At 43.9% G+C, this 17,880-nt stretch overlaps 1 protein-coding gene across 2 annotated transcripts in view; it reads left to right on the forward strand.

Moving 5' to 3' along the window:
* LOC125447169 (peripheral myelin protein 22-like) overlaps positions 1–9,422 on the forward strand; it is a 52,873-nt gene extending 43,451 nt beyond the window's left edge. For both annotated transcript variants that reach the window (XM_048521360.2, XM_059640464.1), the window contains exons 4-5: positions 1,805–1,945; positions 7,714–9,422. In XM_048521360.2, the coding sequence (XP_048377317.1) occupies positions 1,805–1,945; positions 7,714–7,871 (299 nt within the window). In that variant the 3' untranslated portion in view covers positions 7,872–9,422. The remainder of the gene's footprint in view (positions 1–1,804; positions 1,946–7,713) is intronic.
* Positions 9,423–17,880: the final 8,458 nt, after the last annotated feature.

A 17,880-nucleotide genomic window follows, 5' to 3' on the forward strand; every position in this document is an offset into this window, starting at 1 on the left:
CGTCATGCTCACACTCTGAGAGACTCCCAGGAGATTACAGTTCCAAGTTTTACAATTCATTCATTTTTCCATTTGAAGTTTCTTGATACATAGAATCACAGAGTCGTGCAGCATGGAAATGGACCTTTTGGTCCAACTCGTCAGTACTGACCAGGATTCTAAATGAATCTAGTCCTATTTGCCAGTACTTAGCCCTTATCCCCCTCAACCCTTCCTATTCATATACTCAAACAGATGACTTCTAAATGTTGTAGTTGTGCCAGCCTCCACTTCTTGTGGCAACTTGTTCCATACAAGCACCACACTGCTTGAAAAATTTACCCCCTAGGTCCCATTTTTAAATCTTATCCCTCTCACCTTTTATCTATGCTCTCTGGTTTTGGACTCTCTGCCCTGGGGAAAAGACCTTGGCTATTCGCCCTATCCATGTCCCACACACAGGTGTGACACTCCAGAGTTCCTCTCTGGACAGCCAGTGGATTTACATTAACAGTGATGTTGATTGTATCAGTCCCCTCTTTTTTTCAAAACAGAATGGAAATTCAAGTTCACCACGTCCATAGGGTCATCTGGGGTCCTGATCTGTGATCAATCGGACAATAATTGGGAACTGAGGTTTCAGGAAAATTCTTTATATTCTTTGCTTACAGGAGACTGAGTGAAGGGATGACAGGAGGGGACTCATGGTCCAGAGAGAGAGATGAATAAAACAAGGGCAGGACAGATGCAAACTGGAGATTATTTGTTTGCCTTTTGACTCCGGTACTCTGTCTCTGTCTCTCCCCACTCTCTTGGCCTCAGACACCTGGCCCCAGCCTGTGATGCGGTGATCAGTGGTAGGCAGAGATGTCAGGGACCTGTAACAGTGGTGCTGGTGTCCTGGTTCAAAATGGTGGCGGTGACAGACAGTGGTCAGATCATGTGGAGGCCCCCTGCTCTGCTGTGCCGTGGAGAGCCTTTGGATAGGAACTGTACCGTTTGTCTTTTTAACTTTTGTTTTTCTGACCTAACTGAGCACTGTACCAATGTACTCTGTACCTAAGAAGGCGCTGTGTATTGTGACATAGTTACAGCGTAACTAAGTTGTAAGTTTGGGGCGGCACGGTGGCTCAGTGGCTAGTACTGCAGCCTCACAGCGTCGGGGACCCGGGTTGGATTCCAGCCTCAGGCGACTGTCTGTGTGGCGTTTGCACATTCCCCCCCATGTCTGCGTGGGTTTCCTCCGGGTGCTCTGGTTTCCTCCGACAGTGCAAAGATGTGCAGGCTAGGTGGATTGGCCATGCTAAATTGCCCGTAGTGTTCAGGGGTGTGTGGGTTATAGGGGGATAGGTCTGGGTGGGATGCTTCAAGGGGTGGTGTGGACTTGTTGGGCTGAAGGGCCTGTTTCCACCCTGTATTGAATGTAATCTAACTGAAGAAGCTGTACCTAGGTACCTTTTTTGTTCCTAAGATGTACTGTAAGTGGCAACGCAAAGTTTTTTTTTAACTGTACTCAAATGAGTACATGTGACAATAAAGCTAATTCAATTTTCTGGGACCCCAAGTGGGTGAAGAAGTGGGTGACCCAGAAGGTTCCAGAAACAATGTGGCAATGATGTTGCTGAAGCTGTGGGGAGAAGGGGAAAATTTGCACCACTAATCTCCCACACCGTGTGTTTTTTTTCTGTAAGACAATGAACATCAGTTGGAAGAAATGCTGTCAATTGCTGCTTTAAAGCATGCAGCAAATGGTAAATAACACGGTCCCTAGGAGGTTCCTTTGTCATGTGGTGACCCCTAATCTTTGATCTGTTTTGCCTCTCAGAATATTTACAGACTGTCCAGGCTGGCATGGTACTGGCTGTGATCTTCGCCTGCTGTGGGCTGTTCGTCTTCATCTGCCAGCTCTTCACGCTGAAGAAGGGAAATCGATTTATCTTCACAGGTCTCTTTCAGCTGCTCTCCTGTAAGTTGGTGCAACATTTGCTCTTAAAGACCACCTAGAGACTACCATTGCAAGATGGGATTTAAAAAGAAAAAAATGGCTCGGTGTGCTATCTCTGTTTGTTGAAATTACAAAGGCAGACATCCAGAGAGAGCCCAGGCAGAAAATCTTACCATCCTGATGGAAAATCACAGTAAAACGCCTTGATTTAAAACAAGTGTCAGAGGCTGAGGGATGACCTTATAGAAGTTTGCAAAATCATGAGGGGTGTGGATAGGGTGAATAGCCGAGGTGTTTCTTCCCCAGGGTAGGTGAGCCCAAAACTAGAAGGCAGAGGTCTAATTTGAGAGAGGAAAGATTTAAAAGGGACCTATGGGGCAATTTTATTTTCATGAAGTGGGTGTACGTATATGGAATGTGCTGCTAGATGAGCGGGTGAAGGCTGGTACAATTGCAACATTTAAAAGGCATCCGAATGGCTATATGAATAGAGGAAGGGTTTAGAGGGACGTGGGCCAAAGGCTGGAAAATGGGACTAGATTTATTTAGGATATCTGGTTGGCATGCATGAGTTGAACTGAAGGGTCTGTTTCTGGGCTGTACACTTCTGTGACTAATAAAGGCATTCATTCAATTCCATTCAGCATTCCTTCCACAACGCGTGTACATGCTGCCCTGGAAATTGAATAGGAGAGTAATTAATACTGATTATCAAGCGTCTTGTGATCTCCATAGAAACTGGTTAAATTGTAGAGAAATTTGAACTTCTAGTAATTGATTTTTATTGTTGTCATGCACCAAGATACAGTGAAAAGTGGTGTTTTGCACGCTACACAGGCAGTTTGTACCATAAAAGCTACATCAGAGGAGCAGAACAGAGTGCAGAATACAGTGTTACAGATGCAGGGGGAGAGAGGTCAGAAATAACTTTTGAGAAGTCTGTTCAAAAGTCACATAACAACTGTTCTTGAATCTATTCGTATTGAAACCTTTTGTATCCTCTGCCTGACAGAAGAGGGTGAAAGAGCGTGTAACTGGGGTGGGAGGGGTCTTTGATTACGTTGGCTGCTTTCCCGAGGCAGAGGGAGGTACAGATGGAGTCAGTGGAAGGAAGGCTGGTTTGCGTGATAGACTGGGCTGTGTTCACAACTCTCTCTAGTTTCTTGTGATCTTAGGCAGAGCAGTTGCCAAACCACACTGTGATATATCCAAATGGTTACTAGCTGAAAACTTGATGCGTCACAGTTTCACATTTTAGAAGAACTTGTACTATATCACTGATAAAAGACCTAATTAAAAATTATTTTTGTAGGCCTTTAAGCTTTTAAACTATTTTTCATATTTTGCCCCAACTCTGTCTTTTAAATACAATTGAAAACTCCAATTTTGTTTCACTCAGTCTGTTAAGCAGACATTCGTTTCTCTCAGACTAATGTAGTTTACAGCTCCCAAGAATGTTATTTCAGTCCTTTATCCTGTCTTCCACTGAGTTTTCTCACCAGATTCTCCCCCTAGCTTCAGCTGTATTTCACTCCTCACGGATTAGGTTAAAATAATGTGTGAACTCTCACCCCCGTTCCCTAAGGCACACAATAGAGTTAGCATTTTCTCTGCTGCAGAGTTGCAAGCCTGGCCAATGTCTGTCATCCTGCTCCCCATCCGCCCAGTCAGCTTCAGATCACTTGAGACCAAAATTGCAGCTGCCCTCCTGCCTCTGATAATGTTAGGTTTACAAGAAAGCCTGTAGCCTGATTTCAAAATGGCTGCCTCCATCCTCCCCTCCATGGCAACGGGAAACACATTGGCCAAGTAAATCTACATCAGTCTCATTACCACTGTTTCATATTTGGGAGAAAGGGCCAGGCTCCAGCACAACAACCTATGATTTGATACTAAGCATACCTTCTGCTTTTACTTACTCATGTGCCACAGCTGTTACTGGCTAGACTAGCATTTGCTGTTCCTATTTTCCGTGAAGGTGATGGTGAGCTACTTTCTTGAGCCGCTGCAATGGTGTAGTGCCATTATGGAAGGAGTTCCATGTCTTTGACCTAAACGCATTGAAGGAAAAGAATATTCTTTATTCCTTACTGGGATATGGAATCGCTGCCAATATCGGCACCCATTACCTCATCCCTAACTGCTGTCAAACAGAGTGGCTTGTTAGATCACCCCAAAGATAATTAAGAGTTAATCACACTGCTACGGGTTTGGAGTCATATATAGGCCGGACTTGGGTCTCTAAAAATAACAGGGTTGAATTGATCAGGACAGAATCCTTTTCATGCAATACCTACAATGTGAAAGCAAGCCGTTCCGCCCACCAAGTGTACACTGACCATCCAAAGAGCATTCCACCCAGACCCGACCCACTCCAGCTCATCCCCTGCATTTCCCGTGGTTAATTCACCTAGTCTAAACATCCTTGGACACTATGGGGAAATTTAGCATGGCCAATCCAGCCTAATTTGCACAGCTTTGGATTGTGGGAGGAAACTGGAGCGCCCAGTGGAAACTCACGCAGACACGGGGAGAACATGCAAACTATACACAGTCTGTCATCCGAGGCTGGAATTGAACCCAGGTCCTTGGTGCTGAGAGACAGCAGTGCTAATCACTGAGCCACCCATTAGCAGTATATTCATAGCAATGGATCAAGAAGAAACCTAATATCTTAAACTTGTGTCCTTTTGTTAAATATGATTATCAGCCCACACATAGTAACCAGACTCTTGAACTGGTACTAGTTGGATATAAATCCCCCTTTTCCCAGGCAAGCATTGTCATTCAGCTGGAGATTCCAAACTGACGAGAAGGGCTTTGACAGCAAATGCATGGGAACACCAGCGCCCTGGCCTGGGATTGGGGGTATATGTTAGGATTCAGGGCTGTTTGGGGATTAACTGTGCTCACACTTGTGAGCAGAGCTGGGGCTGTGGGCCCAGGCCAAGAGCAGCACCAGTGCCGGTGATTTCCATCCTTGGCACTCCCATTGCCTATACCTTCCCCCTCCAAGCTGCAGACCATCCTAACCTGGAATAATGTCGCTTTTCCTCATGCTCACTGGGTCAAAATCCTGGAACTCCCTCCCTAATAACACTGGGTGCACCAACTCCATACAGTCTCCAGCAGGCCCAAATAAGAGTTCACCATCACCTCCTTTGGGGGTAGGGAGAGAGCCAATGATGCTCACGTTGCCATGTACAGATTTTTAAATCACATTTAAAAGGAACTTTGGAGCCAACTCGAACAATTTGAAGAGAATATAAAAGGCAAGGTTAATTTTGCAAAAGGCACTAAAATTGATGGTGCAGTGAACGGTGAAGAAGGGTGCCTAAGATTACAAAGGGATCTTGATTAATTGAGTCAATGGACTGAAGAGTGGCAGACGGAGTTTAATTTAGATAAATGCAAGATATTACATTTTGATAAAACAAACAAGTGTCGGATTTAGCCAATTAATGGTAGGGAATTGGAGTGTTGTAGAACAGAGAGACTGAGGAGTTCAGGAACATAGTTCTTTGAAATTTGTGTCACAATTCGACAAGATGGTTAAGATTTAGCATGCTCATACCTTGTGACTGCAGGAGCTGGGATGCCCTGCGCAACGTGAGGATGTGCGGGATGTTGGTTCGGCCTCTTCTGGAATACTGTTGTGTGGTTCTGTTCACCCTGCTGTAGGAAGGATATTATTAATTTGGAACAGGTTCAAGAAGGATTTACTAGGATGTCAGTGAGAATGGAGGGTTTGAGTGATTAAATTGGATGGATAGGCTGGGACATTTTCACTGGGGTGGAAGAGGTTGAGGGTGACCTTTATAGAAGTGCATAAAATCATGAGGGGCATAGATAAGGTGAATAGCAAGGGTCTTTTCCCTCAGGTGGGGGAGTTTAAACCTAGAAGGAATAGGTTTAAGATGAGAGGAAAAATCTTTAAGAACGAAATGAAGGACAACTTTTTTTAACCAGAGTGGCTCATGAGTGGAATGAACTGCCTGAGCAAGTGATGGATGTGGGTACAGTTACAACATTTAAAAGACATTTGGATAAGTGAGTGAATAAGTTGGGTTTGGAGGGAGAGGGACCAAAGGTAAGCAAGTGGAACTAGTTTAGTTTGGGAGCATGGTCGGCATGGACTAGCTAACCTGAAGGGTCTGTTTCCACACTGTATGACACCGACATTCTGTGCTGCACGTGGGAAGTTTGCAATGGGTCATTCAGCATCGTGTTTATTAGTTAATCTTTCACTTGGATACAAGTGTTACTGGTAAGGCCAGTAACTTTTCTACACAAACAAAAACAGAAGTTACTGGAAAAGCCCATCAGGCCTGGCAGTAGCATTGAAGGAAAAATCAGAGTTAAAGTTTCAAGGTGTACCTCCCAGTCGCAAACCATTTCACTCCCCCTCCCTTTCTTCAGACAGCATGTCCATCCTGGGCCTCCTGCAGTGCCACAATGATGCCACCCGTAGGTTGCAGGAACAGCAACTCATATTCTGCTTGGGAACCCTGCAGCCCAATGGTATCAATGCGGATTTCATAAGCTTTAAAATCTCCCCTGCCTCCTTCCACATCCCAAAACCAGCCCAGCTTGTCCCTGCCTCCCTAACCGGCCCTTCCTCCCACCTATTCCCTCCTCCCACCTCAAGCCCCACCCCCATCTCCTACCTGCCAACCTCATCCTGCCCCCTGAACTGTCCGTCCTCCATGGACTGACCTATCTCCTCCCTAACTCCCCACCTACACTCACCTTTACAGGCTCCATCCCTGCCTCTTTGACCTGGATGTCACTTCTCCACCTATTTTCTCCTCTATCCATCTTCTATCCGCCTCCCCTTCTCTCCCTATTTATTTCAGAACCCCTTTCCCCTCCACCATTTCTGAAGAAGGGTCTAGGCCCGAAATGTCAGCCTTCCTGCTCCTCTGATACTGCTTGGCCTGCTGTGTTCATCCAGCTCTACACCTTGTTGTCTGACTTTCTTTTGCTGATCTCAACGTAAAAGCCATTGGCATTTCCCAAGGAGAAGGCACACATGATCAGGTTTGCTAATGCCATCCAAGATGCCTTGCATAGATTCACTACTACTAATTCCCCTTATTAGTTTACGTTATGATAAGTATTAAACTATAGTAAAACAGTAAATAACAAATTGAAGTTCCTGATGCCAATTGGGGAAGAATGCCCACAGTCATTGGAAGAAGAGAGGCTTGTTGCGGTTGAACAATGTACTTTTATTACACGTACTATGACCTTCAAGTTCCCCTCAAAGCCCCTCACCATCCTGACTTGGAAATATATTGCCATTCCTTCACTGTCGCTGGGTCAAAATCCTGGAATTCTCTCCGTAAGGGCATTGTGCCCTCCGTAAGGAGGACTGCAGCGGCTCAAGAAGGCAGTTCACCACTACCTTCTCAAGAGGCAACTAGGGACACGCAATAAATGCTGGGCCCTGCCAGTGACACCCTCATCCCACAAATGAATTAAATTAGGTATGGAGTATTTTGTGAATCACATAGTACTTAATAGGTAGTTCGATTACATCTGTATTCTATGAGAATCTCAAGACCTCGGGCTAAACTCAAGTGCAAATATATAGGACTATTTATTGACATAGATCTTGCACGTTAAAACTGGTGTAGAAACTGTCTTGCAATTGGTTTGCTCCTCCCAGGGACACACCTTTTGTACCCTAATGGGTAGATCTAATCTTATTAGTCAATTAACCCTTTGTGCTACTAAGTGGCTTACACAACATTGTGCTATTTAACAATGATTGTGTCCTGTTCCAGGTCTCTGCGTGATCACTGCAGCTAGTGTCTACACCGTTCACTTCCACTCTGCCGACAAGAATGGAACGTATGGCTCTTCGTACATCTTGGCTTGGATCTGCTTCCCCTTGACACTTCTCAGCAGCATAATATACGTCATCCTCCGCAAACGGGAGTAGAGGCCGGTGGCAAATGCACTAGAGGCTGCTGGGATTGCTCTTGGGAGCCCGAGCATGTGCTAGTTACTGGAGCAATGTTCGACTGTAATTCCATTTTGAAAAAGGGAAAGTTATTTTTGTAAATTCTTTTCTCAAATCTGCTCCTTTCGCTCACGTTCTCTTCTCCAATCCTTGACTCTTTCATTTCAGTGTAAAAACACCTTCCCTAAAACCAGGCTTTATTTCAGTTAGAGGAGTGAGGTGCTTACAGAAGCGCAAAGTCTGACCTGTTCCTTTTTGCTGAGTTTGTGCGGAGTAGGGGTAGACAGAGGGCAGGGGATGTGGATAGGAGTTGTTGGTGTAATCCCTAGGCCTTTAATAATCCTGTGTCCTATCCCCTCAGGCAAAACAAGGCAATTTCAAACTTTTTGTTTTGAACAGTTACTTCTAACCAAAGTGAGCCAGGAAACATGAAACCTTTAAATGAAAGAGTTTGCTTTGAATCACCTTTGTAAGATTTGGATCTGGTGTCTTGTCTCTGGGATCATGGGCAGATCAATGCGTAGCACCTCATGCTGCTGAGAAACTGATACTACACTGGAGTGACATCCCATCGTGTGTTCCTGGCCAGAGGAATGTGTCTGATTGGAAGGTTGGCGAGGAGGAAACTATCTCCGATCCAACAGCTGAGTACAGTCTTCACCTATGGAGATGCAGTTAAATTCTAGGACGTATCTTTGTTTGCATTGCTGGCTAGCTCCATGCCTGCACTAGATGGGACCTGGGCTCCTTTCTTAACATCATCTTACTTTTTTGCCCCCCCCCTTTGGAAGACCTACCCTTAATGAGGGGGCCTGCTGGAAGCTGCTCCTTGGCAGAGCGTGGGGATTGTGGATGCGAATAACTACTAACCCCTGCAATGCCACAGAGGGTTTTAACTCCTTGAGAACCTGACTTATGGCTCTCTACCCCTGTCATCTCAATAACCGGCTGAGGGAGCCGCTGATGGGGAGAACGGTCAGATATAACCAGAAGCAAAACATCTTTCTCTGAGAAGTCCCAAAACCTTTCCCTGATCCATCTGACAGTATTTTTTTTTAAACTTTAGAATTTTTTTTAAGAAAAGAATATTTCCAGGGCCATTTATTTCAAAATGCTTGCAAGCCATTTTCTAACCTTTTTTTAGTTTTGATGATGTAGTCTTCAAATGATGCTCCTGCAACAAACAGTGACATTTGTACAAACTAGGGAGGCTGTTTTCCTTCTCACTTCCACTCAACTTTGTCAAACGAGTCTCCTAGTCACTGGGCATTCCTTGGTTCAAAAAGAAATTGCTAGGCTTAGATAAATCTTTCTCCTCCAAACCCTTACACCACCCCCCCTCCCCACTATCGTTGCCAAACTACTTCCAGTTAGTCTTCTGTAAAGACAATGGAAAGTGCATTGTGCTGAGAGAGGAGGGATTGTTTTGTCTTGTTTTTTTTTGTAAGACTGCCGCTACATAAACATTTTTTTTTAGAAATAAATAAGCAGAAATATGCCAACTAGTAATAAATGAATATTATATTGTTACTAAGGAGAACTGTCTCTATGTTCAGGTCTGGCATTGGTGTCATTTTTAATGTACTGTACAGGGTAGAAGCCCATTCATTGTAATTGTACTGTTCTGAAGATGCACAAATTCACCGATCTTCCTCAGACAGCACCTTCCAAGCCCAACATGTCTGCTGCCATCTAGAAGGACAATGGGATCATATACGTGCAAGTTCCCCTCCAAGCCCCATTCTGACTTGAAAATAATCATTGTTCCTTCAGTGTAGCTGAGTCAAAATCCTGGAAATCCCTCTGTAACAACATTACACCCAATGGTCTGCAACAGTTCAAGAAGGCAGCTTGAGTAATTGACGACGAGTGGTAAATTTTGACCCGGCCAGTGAGACTACAACTGCTGAATAAATTTAAATGGGAAATGCTTCCAGGTGGTCCTCGCATCAATCTCCCCAAGTGATTTAAGATCCAAAAAAAAATTTACACTCAAACCTACTCTAATATCCAAGGCTCTGTAGCAGAGCAGTTAAAGGCAACAATTTGTTTAGCCTTTAACCAAGGGAATTGATCTGAGGTGCTTTAGAGATGATGGGGTTGTAACAATAGGCCACAAATCCATGAAGGAGATGCAAGAAAGGATTGATGAAAGAAGAACATTTTCAAAGAGACCTGAGTGATTGTATTGAGGGATGTAGAACCATTAGAGTTGAGGTGCAGATGACTTAGGATCCAGGGCATTGGTAGGTCTACTTATTGAGAGGGAGACTGGCACATTTATTAAGGGGAATTTTGCAATGTGGACTATTGCAGATGTAGCCAGAAAGGAAGGAATACTGGGAACAATGGGGCACCATTTAAAGTGGTATGATTGCAGGGCTAAATTAGGTTAAAGAATCTGTAAGCCAAAGCTTTGGAAGGTCTAAGTTGAATATTTTCAACTTTGTACTTAAGATTTTAGGTGACTGGCAATTGGAGCAAGATTGTATCAGGGTTGTGGACAGATGGTGGCCAGACCATGTCAGTGAATATCGACAACTTTTATTTTGTATAACAGGAGAGAGTAATGGAGGAAATCTCTGGGAATCTACATACTCCTAGTTTCATGTGGTCTGACATTATTGAGGCATAGGTGCTCACACAAATGCTCAGCAGTTATCATTACAAATCATCATCATTGGGTTTAGTTCCTGCATGGGCTGAGGTTACCGTGAAAGACTCCCCTTCTCAATCTTGCCCCTTGCCAGAGGCATGGTGGCCCTCAGGTTAAATCACCATCAGTCATCTCTCTGTAATAACAGTCTTACCTGGCTTTAAGGCTATACTATGGCAACACAGTGTAGCTAGTCCAGTTCCATTCAGTTTCTGGTTAATGGTAACTCCCACCATGATGAAAGTGGGTGATTCAGTAATGACAATGCCACTGAAAGTCAAGGGGTGAGGGGCTGTGGTTTTTTTTGGTTTGGAATAGTCGTTGCTTGGTAATTTGTGTGGCATGAATGTCACATCTCCATTTTGCATATGCTGATGCCAGTTCATACTGCATCAAATGGGCACAAGCCTCTGGCTGTTAATCCAGGATTCTGAGCTGGCTGTCTGAATTGCAGCGTCAAACCCAACTTGGTTAGAAACATGGTCCTGAGTCAGTGGTCACTCTGCATGAATACCAGCAGTCTAATGGACACCAGCCCAGTATATAGAGATCATGTTCTGGGTTGGACTGTGTGGAGTGGAGTTCAAATCGTTTGACGACTTGCCTAGTGATGCACTTGTAACCACTAGGTCTAAAGTGCTGTCCTGCCACCTATAAAAACATCAGCATAGCATCTATTTCAAGCCCACTGACTTCCCCCAGTAACCTAGACTACACCTCTCACCCACCTCCTGCAAGAATGTGATCCCCTATTCCTCTGTCCTCGATTCCTCTGTCTTCGCCACGTCTGCTCCCAAGGTGGTGCGTTTCATTCCTGCACATGTCCTGCTATTTTAAGGACTGTAACTTACCCTGTCTGCTGATTGAAAATGCCCTCAAATGCATCTCTTGCATTTCCCGCACCTCTGCCCTTACATCGCCTTCCCCTCAACAAAAATAAAGATAGAATCCACCTTGTCCTCATGCATCACCCCACCAACCTCCGCATCCAAAGTATCATTCTCCACCACTTGCGCCACTTACAATCTGACCCCCACAACCAAAGAGATAGGAGTGGGGCAGGAACTATCTGCCTTTCCTAGGGACCGCTTTCTCCTCCAAAGTGTCCACCCACAGCAGATGGACTGCAGCAGTTCAAGAAGGCAGCTCACAGCCACCTTCTCTGCTACAACTAGGGGGTGGCAATAAATGCTGGCCCAGCCGGTGATGCCCACATCCAATGAGTGAATTTTAAAAAAAGGCTTTAAGTATCACCGACTGGGTGGGTCCTTTAGCTGGTCGAGGTCAAGACAGGCAGGAGCATTGAGGTTGAAAATGCAACGTTGGTGTCCAGTCAGTCTCAGACTCTGAAATAAAAGCAAAATGGTGTGGATGCTGGAGATCTGTAACAAACATGGAGAACGCTGGAGAATCTCAGCAGGTCTGGTCGTATAAAACACTCTCTCTTAACATTAAATCTTCTCCAGAAACGCTGAGTGTTAGGCTGTGCTGATATCTTAATCTGCTAACTCTACATCCTCAAGGATTTTGATCTTGTATCTTCATGCCAAAAATATGCAGAGTGGATCGCGGTCACCATTTTGGACCTAAAATGGCACCTATGACACTGAAAATATGAACATTAAACAATCAGATTTTGTGACACATGTCTACGTGCTTTGGCCCAATTAATACACCTTCCAGCCTCCACATCCCCCACCACCAAAACTCAGAGACTCTGCTTGTTGCAAACTCTGTGGAAAAATGCCATTACAATTAGCAAGTTTAGTGGAATCCAACTCTCTGGAGTTTTCTAGGAGTAAATAGAGAATTAGACAGTGCATCTCTGCCCTGATGCTGGGCTGTCCTTGTCCTCCATTCATTGTTTGTGTTGGTTTTTCTCCCATCCTGTGGTGAAGACAGGACAGCTGTGAGAGTGGACTGAATGCTTGCGCATGCCTGCATGCACACACACACACAATCATTGTCTTTATAGACGTAATTTTAGAAACACCTAAATCTGAGGGTTTGATGAGATTCCAGGGAACTGTGCAGACGACAGCTGAGAATGAATTCTCCCATTAGGAGTCTAGCAGGCTTCATCAAAGTAGACTGAGCCTCTAAGGAAATGTGTGCCTATGAATACAACAACTCAACAAAGGATAACAAAGTGCGACACTGGATGAACACAGCAGGCCAAGCAGCATCTCAGGAGCACAAAAGCTGATGTTTCGGGCCTAGACCCTTCATCAGAGAGCCCTCTCTGATGAAGGGTCTAGGCCCGAAACATCAGCTTTTGTGCTCCTGAGATGCTGCTTGGCCTGCTGTGTTCATCCAGCTTCACACTTTGTTATCTTGGATTCTCCAGCATCTGCAGTTCCCATTATCACCAACTCAACAAAGGAAATAGCTGAATAAAACAATGGCACTGAGGAAGTGCTGCACTGTTGGTGGTCCCTCTTTGCTGATGAGATTTTTAACCCTCTTTAGCCTTCTTAACTGAACAAAGAAGATCCCACAACAGTATTTGAAGAAAAAGGAGAGTTCTCAAGGGAGCCTTGGCCAATATTTATCCCTCAATTGACCACAATGTCAACATGTTGTACTTTATTGCTGTTCTTGTTGTACATTAATGATGCAAATTGTATCTTTCTTCAAAGTAGAAATGGTTATTGTAGGGATAGGATCTAACGAATTTGCAGATCAGACCCAAGATGTGCACAGAATTATTTTTGTGCAGGAGGAGGCTATTCAGTCCATTGTGACTGCTCCAGCTCTACTATCTAATACCAGTCTTCTGCCTATGCCCCAGTAAATTGCCTTTCCCTGACTGAGAACTGAGCCCAGGGGCTACAGCACTGAATCCTAACCACTAGACCATTATTTTGGTCTTTTGAGGATGTGCAGTGTAGGTTTCCTAGATGTTGAGAGGTGTCGATTACCTCGCAGGTTAGACTGGCTGCAGGAATGTTGGGTGTGGGGCAACTCCAGTGCCGAAAGGCCCGCTGTTAGAGGATCCTCGATGTAACTTGTACAAATAAAAGCTGTTTAATGAGTGATGGCTGGCATGAGTTTTAATGGACCCTTTATACCATATCCAAATAATTTTCAAAAGGGATCGGTTGTCTGTGGGTTTGGCTCAGTTTCTAACTTAGAGGGATTCACACATGATTTCTACACTGAGACAGTTCTGAGAGGGAGCTGCATCATTGGAAACATTACTTTCAGGATGAGACATAAAGTCAAAGACTGTTCTTCCATTCTTGGTCTTCAGAGGAAATGCAGCATGGATTTCCCAGAATGATGCATGGACTCTAGTTGGTTAAATTATAAGGGAAGATGATGGAAGGAAAGATTGTATTCTCTGAAGTTTAGAATATTGAAGAATAATTAAGTAGGGGTTGTCACAATGCATGGGGAAACAGAGGGCATTGGGTGATTATTTGGATAGAACTAGTGTGCAGGGATAGAGGTGTAAAAGCAGGAGATTGGCACTAGAGGATAGAACCAATGCAGACATAATGGGCCGAATGGCCTCCTTCTGTGCCATAACAATTCTGTGATTATGTAAGCAGATAGATAAAATAGACAACAACTATTTCTCCAAATCTTTAGTTGAGGGGGTATTGACTAAAAGTTAGAACCAGAGTTTTGGAAAGTGAAATTTGGAACTTCTACACACAAGGGAACTCTCTTCCACAAAGAGGGACAGGAGCAGCCCATTCCACCTCCATGTCATTTTTCCTGCGCTACTACTACTGTGAAAACTCTGGGCATTTGCCTTGAACATACTCAAAGATTGAGCCTCCATAGCCTTCTGCAGGAAGAATTCCAAAGATCCTCCACCCTCTGAGCGAAGAAATTCCTCCCTATCTCAGTTCTAAATGTTTTGCCCCTTATTCTGAGATAGTATCCCTTGATACTAGATAACTCCCAATCAGGGCAGCATCTTCCCTGTCTAGCCATCTTGGAAGTTTCAATAACATCATTTCTTGTTATTCTAGACTCGAGAGAATACAGGATAACAAAGTGTGAAGCTGGATGAACACAGCAGGCCAAGCAGCATCTTGTGCTCCCATTAGCTCCAAAGAATACAGTCCCGGTTTGCTCAATTTCCTGTCACTGAACACTGTCACTATCCAAGATTTGATCGACTGAACCTCCCCTGCCCTCCTTCTATTGCAAGTTTATCCTTCCTTATGTCTAGTCTCACCAAGCTTCAATCCAATCACTCATCGGTGTTGGATTAATTGTTCAGTCTGAATTTGAAGTTGATAAATTTTGGTTATCAAAAGGTTATTATTATATTCTTAACCAAACTAATAGGTATATATTCAAAGGGTGTATGAAGTTAGTTAACAGTTCAGCCAAGATATCAGTTGGTGATAGAATACACTTGTGGGGCTGGATGGCCTGTTCTTACTCCAACATTCCTGTTTCATTGAACTTTAAAAAACTCATGGCATTTTTGACTTGGAAAATGGTAGGAAATTTACTCGAGATCCCAGTCAGATTTGCCCTTGGTCAATGCTAAATGATGGTCTGGAATTCCTTCCATAAATAATTCCATCCTTCCACCTCTCTTTCCTTTTATCTGATATTTATTAGAACTCACATCTTCAACCCAGTTTAGAAAAAGCCCTCTTGCCTTTTGCAGTGTCAAATTCTGATTCACAATGCTCCTGTAAAGTGCCTGGTGACATAGTACTAAAGTCAGCATTCAGACACAAGTTGCTGTAAATATGCAGGTGCTTTGATACTCAACATCTTCATTCTCTTTACAAAAGTAATGGAAAATAGTATTAGAAACTAATGACATCAGTAATATATTGAAACAACTGATGTTTTCAGTATTCGAAAAGCATTACATTTATAAGAAATAAAATGTGAGGCTGGATGAACACAGCAGGCCCAGCAGCATCTCAGCTCCTGAGATGCTGCTTGGCCTGCTGTGTTCATCCAGCCTCACATTTTATTATCTTGGATTCTCCAGCATCTGCAGTTCCCATTATCACTCATTACATTTATAGGCATTGGTTTCAGCATGAAGTTATGTGAAAGGGGCACTCATTGTGCTTCACACAACTGTTAAAGGGACTTTTTTTTATCCATTGCTCTTTCTAAAAATAATAATCCAAAATAAAACACATCCACAAGTTCCCTCACTGGACATTTGAAAGAAAGTTTCTGCAAAGGCAGAGTGTGAAAGGAATTTGGGGTTGGCCAAGGACAATGGACTCTGGAAAAGATATAGTCACCATAACCCATTTCACGGCCAATCAAAAATGAGTCCACTGTTCAAGCAATGCATGATGCCCTGACAAACATTGACCTTTTGTCCAAAAGTTGTACAGTATCCCTGTTCACTCAGGCAAGTCTTGAACCCTGTCTCTTTCACCTTATCCACTTTATGTCTTGTACCAACATTCCATCCCGCTCACTGTTTTCTCTCTTTTTCTTCCTGTAGTTTCTCCAGTTCTTGCTCCCTATCTTTCTCCATCTCCAGCCTTCACCTTGCTTTCCTCCTGTCTCCCTCCTCTCCTCTTAGCTTTTGCCCATTCCTTACTCATTCCCTTCACTCCCCCTGTACCTTCATCTCCTCCTTTTCTACTCTATAGGTCACCTCAACAGTTTCTCCTCCTCTTCCCTATCACCTACATACCTGTTTCCCCTTCGTCGCCTCTCCCTCTGTCCCCTCCTCTGAGCTAAATTCTTTGCTACAATAAAAGCCCCGAAAGGACTGCAGATGCTGAATGTCAGGAATGAAAACAGAAGTTGCTGGGGAAAGTCTCAGCAGGTCTAGCAGCATCTGTGAAGAATAAATCAGAGTTAACGTTTCAGTTCCAGTGACCCTTCCTCAATACAGTTCTGAGGAAGGGTCACCAGACCCAAAAACATTAACTCTGATTTTTTCTTCACAGATGCTGCCAGACCTCCTGAGCTTTTCCAGAAACTTCTGTTTAAAATCTTTGCTCCTCTTTCTTCCCTCTCCCATCCAGCCTTCCCTCCGCCTCCCTGTGGCCTTTTCTACTCCTTCTTCACACTCATGTCCTCAATTCCCTGGGTACTTTCTGTTCCAACTGTGGAATAGGGACATGATAAAATAAAAAAAGAGAATCAAAGCCTTTAAAATGGGTCCTAAATTACACCTACAGGCCCTGTTTTAATTGGCCCCATACCAGGCACCACCTCATTTGAAGGCTCTAAGTGTCTTGACCGCCCAATGTTTTCTGAAGAGAAAACAACCCAGAGAATTGGAAGGACTCCAAGACTCCTGAAACTCACTGCCAGGAGGAAACCAAAGTGAAAAGGACGTAACAAAGCGTGGAGCTGGGTGAACACAGCAGGCCAAGCAGCATCTTAGGAGCACAAAAGCTGATGTTTCGGGCCTTCATCAAAAAAAATCACCACTGGAGTCTCTCACTGGCAGAAAGTGAACAATACCTCACTTGCTACTCAATGCTATCTGGGTGACATGGCTGAGAAATTCCCCACTGTGATTGTACAAGCCCAACACCCAAAAGGAGACAATAATCTTATAGCATTGGGGTAGAAAGGCTGGTTTCTGTCAGAAATATCAAAATTCACAGACACTCCCATGACTGAGGGAAAAATTTCTTGTCAATGTGATCAGGAAGAGAATGTTTATGACAGGATTGCATTCAGATTGGTAGAGAGTGATACTTCCATCCATTTGGAAATATGGGATTATCCGATAGTTTGTGTCATTACTTCAGCTGCCACTAAGCAGCGAATCCTGGGAACGCGAGTCTGAGTGAGGATTTCTATAACCTCGAGGGTAAATCGTTTCTCCAACAGCTGCATCCTAAACCAATCAACAAAAGCCACAAGAAGTTTAATGGCATGCAATCTATTTTACATTATCAATCCCTAAACATTTTGAAGATAAACACAGCTTTATTTTGCACCAGTTCTCAACAGAAATGTAAAATATCAGTAATGTGGAATGTGAAGCTGAGTATAATATAGTGAATTTGGTTGGTTCACACTGACTATCTGCTAACCTTGATAATATGTTGCACTTTCCCCTGTTTTATATAAAGCTCGGCCCTTCCTTATTTAATGCCTGGATGATTCCTAGTGGTCTAGGGTTCAGGCTTTGAATCTATAGTTGTCTATCAGCAGAGTGGAGCTTGGGGTTGTGTTTTAGCTTATGTCGGCTGTTTTAATAGCTGGCTCAGGTTTTTTACTTGACAGAGGATTTAAAGAGGCATGCCATTACGATGGTACTCAGATAACAAAGTGTCGAGCTGGACAAACACAGCAGGCCAAGCAACATCAGAGGAGCAGGAAGGCTGGCATTTCGGGCCTAGACCCTTCTTCAGATTTCTC

Source organism: Stegostoma tigrinum, chromosome 38, assembly GCF_030684315.1.
Source record: "Stegostoma tigrinum isolate sSteTig4 chromosome 38, sSteTig4.hap1, whole genome shotgun sequence".
NCBI classification, from domain to species: domain Eukaryota; kingdom Metazoa; phylum Chordata; class Chondrichthyes; order Orectolobiformes; family Stegostomatidae; genus Stegostoma; species Stegostoma tigrinum.